Source organism: Lagopus leucura, unplaced genomic scaffold (genome assembly GCF_019238085.1).
Source record: "Lagopus leucura isolate 7727_CA_CO unplaced genomic scaffold, USGS_WTPT01 34001-0_obj-0_obj, whole genome shotgun sequence".
Taxonomy (NCBI): domain Eukaryota; kingdom Metazoa; phylum Chordata; class Aves; order Galliformes; family Phasianidae; genus Lagopus; species Lagopus leucura.
Genome location: NW_024968629.1, coordinates 1,672 through 5,078, shown reverse-complemented (window position 1 = coordinate 5,078; position 3,407 = coordinate 1,672). Strand labels below are relative to the sequence as shown.

Below are 3,407 nucleotides of genomic sequence, written 5' to 3'. Positions count from 1 at the left end.
GGGGGGGGGGGGGGCTGAGGATGCCCAGCAAAGCGAAGGTCACAGCCACAGCCCACCTGTACCTGCACGGGGGATGTAATTCTGTACATCCCCACCCAGGTCTGTAATAAATTTTCTCTCTGGTTGCTCCTGACTTCATTAAATGAACACTGGAGACCCTGAGAGGGAAGAGAATATTGAGAACTCGCTCCTTGCTGTCAGCAGCTCTGATTTATTTCAGCATCTGGGGGCTGAGGTGTCCCCCCACTCACACTGGGCTCCCTCCAGCTCATGTGTTCTTGCTGCAGGCCATGCTCAGGATGGGTGCCTTGGGATCCCCTCACGCCATTCCTCTCTGTTGTTTGTTTTTTTCCTTCCCCTCTCCAGGCTGAAATCGTCAAGAGGCTCAATGGGATCTGTGCACAGGTTCTGCCCTACCTTTCACAGGAGGTAACTGCCTCAGCACCCGGCTTGGAGGCTCTGGCACGAAGGAGCCCTGGGGTGCTGGTGCCCTGCTTCCTCTCCACCCATGCCTGCTCCATGCGGGACGAGCCCTTCAGGATAGGTTGAAGCCCACATCCCAGCCCCCAGGCCTTGCTGGGACTGATGGGTCTGTCTGTTTGTCTGTCCCCTCTGTGGGGCAGCTGCAGACAAACTGGGCTCTGTTCTCACCCCGCTCCCGTGACTCCCAGCTGCTTCTGACCGAGTGCAGGCAGTGGTGGATGGCTGAACATTAAAAAATACCTCCATATGGCTCCTGGAGACCAGGTTCCTCTGCCTCATTAATTAATGTGGCTGATGGGCTCCTCCCACTCCCCTGAGAAATTAATTGGGAGGGCTCAGAGGAAGGGGGGAGCTGCTGAAGCACCCTCAGCGTGATGTCTGTCCTTGTGCTGCCCCTCAGGCTGAGCCCTGGGGTGGCTGTTCAGGGGCTGTGGGGTGGGGGGCTGCATTTTGGGGCCTGGATAAGCTTTGGGGGGGGGGGGGCAGGCCGTGCTGCTGCTGCGCACCTGCTCTGGGGGAAGGCAAAGTGGCTTGCTGAGCAGATCAGCGGTGGCTGATAACTAAGCCCCAGCTAAACCCTTTGCTTCTTAATGCGACACGTTCCCCCTCCCCAGCCCTGTCCTTCTGCCAAGACACAAAGAATACACTGCTGGCAGCAATGAGGTGCTCAGGCCTGGTGCTGGGAGACCTCGTGCTCTCACGGGAGCAAACGCAGCCATCCTTTATTTGTTTTAAGCACTCAGCACAGCTCGTTTTCCTGCCTCTGTCTGGAGGCGTGCAAGGCTCATCTACAGCAGCACCTTCCAGGTTGGAGCCTGGGGCACATCCCAGGGGCTGGGGAGCTGCCCAGGAGCTTCTGATTTCTGAGGCTTGATTTGTTTTTGCTTTTTGGGGGGTCTGGTGCCGTGTCAGGGCTGGGCAGGGTAGAGGGTGCAGCCCACCTTGGGGTGAGCAGAGTGACTGGGACTGTGTGGCCACAAGGATGGAGCAGGAGGGTGGATGTGTGCGCTGCGTCCCTGTCCTCCTTCCTTCCTTCCTTAAGCCTTTAATGACGCCAAATTCCTCTTTTTCCCCATCCCAGCACCAGCAGCAAGTCCTGGGAGCCATTGAACGAGCCAAGCAGGTGACGGCACCGGAGCTGAACTCCATCATCCGTGTACGTGGTGCATGTTTAAGTTTGGGTGTGGGAGGATGGGGTCAGTGCCTGTGTTGGCAGAGCTGAAGGTGCGCCCAGGGGGCTGGGATGGGCTGTGGGTGCTGGGATGGCCCTGCTGGTTCTGTCCAGGCTCGCTGGAGCATTGCTTGGCTGTGCAAGGGAGCGCAGGCTCTGCTCTGCCCCGCAGAGCGTAAAAGGAGAGAGGCTTTGGTTTGGGGCAGGAGCTGCAGCAGCTCTTTGCTGTGAAAACACCATCTGTTCCTAGTCAAGGCTGAGAGGGGTTTAACCGCATCCTCGGAGCGTGCCAGCAGCCGAGGCCAGGCATCCTGTGGGCTGGGGGGCTGCGTTCCACAGGGGACGCGCTGGGGGGCCGCCGGGGCTGGGTGCTCTGTGGATGCTCCCGAGGGGGCAGCCGGGCTTTGGGGCTGGGGGAGGGGGCTCAGGTGCCCTTGCAATGACAGCTGCCCCCTCCCACTCCCACCCGCCCCTCGTTCCCTACAGCAGCAGCTCCAAGCCCACCAGCTCTCGCAGCTCCAAGCCCTGGCGCTGCCTCTGACTCCGCTGCCCGTGGGGCTGCAGCCCCCATCCCTCCCCGCCGTCAGCGCCGGCTCCGGCCTCCTTTCGCTCTCGGCCTTGGGCTCCCAGGCTCACCTGGCCAAGGAGGACAAGAACGGCCACGACGGGGACGCCCACCAAGACGACGATGGGGAGAAATCAGATTAGAGTGAAGGGGTCGGGGTTGCTGGGTGTGGGGGGACGTCCGTGCCAGACGCAGCAGCCGCAGGGCAGCAGCGCCCCAGGGCAGCGCCGTGGCAGCCGCTCTGTGCCCCCGGCTTCGTCCCGCTCCGTTCTGGGGGCGCTGCTCCCCTCGGTATTTAACGACGACCCTCGGTCCTACAGGTTTCTGCACAACTCCCTGCCCCGACGACCCCCCCCCCATCTCCCAAATCTCCCCCCCCACCCCCCACCCCCTCTCGCCTCTCCGGCTCCTCGCTGTTCTGCATGTCTCTGTTTTTAACCAGTCCCGCAGCAACCGCCGCAGTTCCACGTGTCCAGCCGGGTTTTCTCGGGCTGGGGGGGGGTCCTGCTGCCCGCCCCCCTTGGCAGAACACTGCTGGGGGGGCTGGGAGCTTGGGGGTGGCTGGGGGGCATTCGGGTGCCTGGGAGCCCCCCGGTCCCCTCCCCACGCCCCCCTGTAGAGGATACAGCAGCTTTCTCTGTTCTTATCTCCGTGCGCTAGCGTGTCTTCAAAAAAAAATAATAATACAAAAAATGGAACGACGACGACGACGAAAGAAGAATAAAACTAAATAATAATCTGGTGTTTGTATATAGTCCTTTAGACAGATCTCGTTTTGCTTTTTGTGTTTAATCACTTGACCTATAATAAGAGGAACTGAAAATGCTGTATCAAGGACGTACAAGCTGTGCCTTTCAAATAAAGAAATAAGAAGGTTGGTTAAGATGGTGACGTGCTGCCTGTTTTCTTGCTTAGAAATGCTGTCGGGGGGGGGGGGGGCCTCAGGAGGGCATGGCCCCCCATTGCCTCGGGGCTGTGATGGCTGTAATAGAATTGGCTCTTAATAATTAGAGCCGTCCTCTGGTTAGCGAGCCTGTCCTGATAACATCTTCCTCTGGTATCTCCCAGGCCAGCTGGAGTGGGAGAATTTCCTTCCCCTGGGGAAGGGGGCTGTGAGGCGTGCAGCAGAGATTGGGCTGAGCAGCCAAAATTTGGGGGGGGAGGAGGGGGGGCTGGTGTATGGGATCT

At 59.6% G+C, this 3,407-nt stretch overlaps 1 protein-coding gene across 2 annotated transcripts; it reads left to right on the top strand.

The window, feature by feature from the left end:
• Nucleotides 1-7: 7 nt before the first annotated feature.
• On the top strand, nucleotides 8-3,102 carry LOC122193751 (TLE family member 5-like). Of its 2 annotated transcripts, none has more exons than XM_042894623.1 (3): nucleotides 8-429; nucleotides 1,565-1,639; nucleotides 2,144-3,102. In XM_042894623.1, exons 1-3 carry the CDS (start codon nucleotides 271-273, stop codon nucleotides 2,360-2,362), a joined length of 453 nt encoding a protein of 150 aa, XP_042750557.1. In that variant the 5' UTR covers nucleotides 8-270; the 3' UTR covers nucleotides 2,363-3,102. The 2 variants fall into 2 exon arrangements, with proteins under 2 accessions (XP_042750557.1, XP_042750556.1); XM_042894622.1 differs by having other exon boundaries at nucleotides 2,141-3,102.
• The last annotated feature ends 305 nt before the right edge of the window (nucleotides 3,103-3,407 follow it).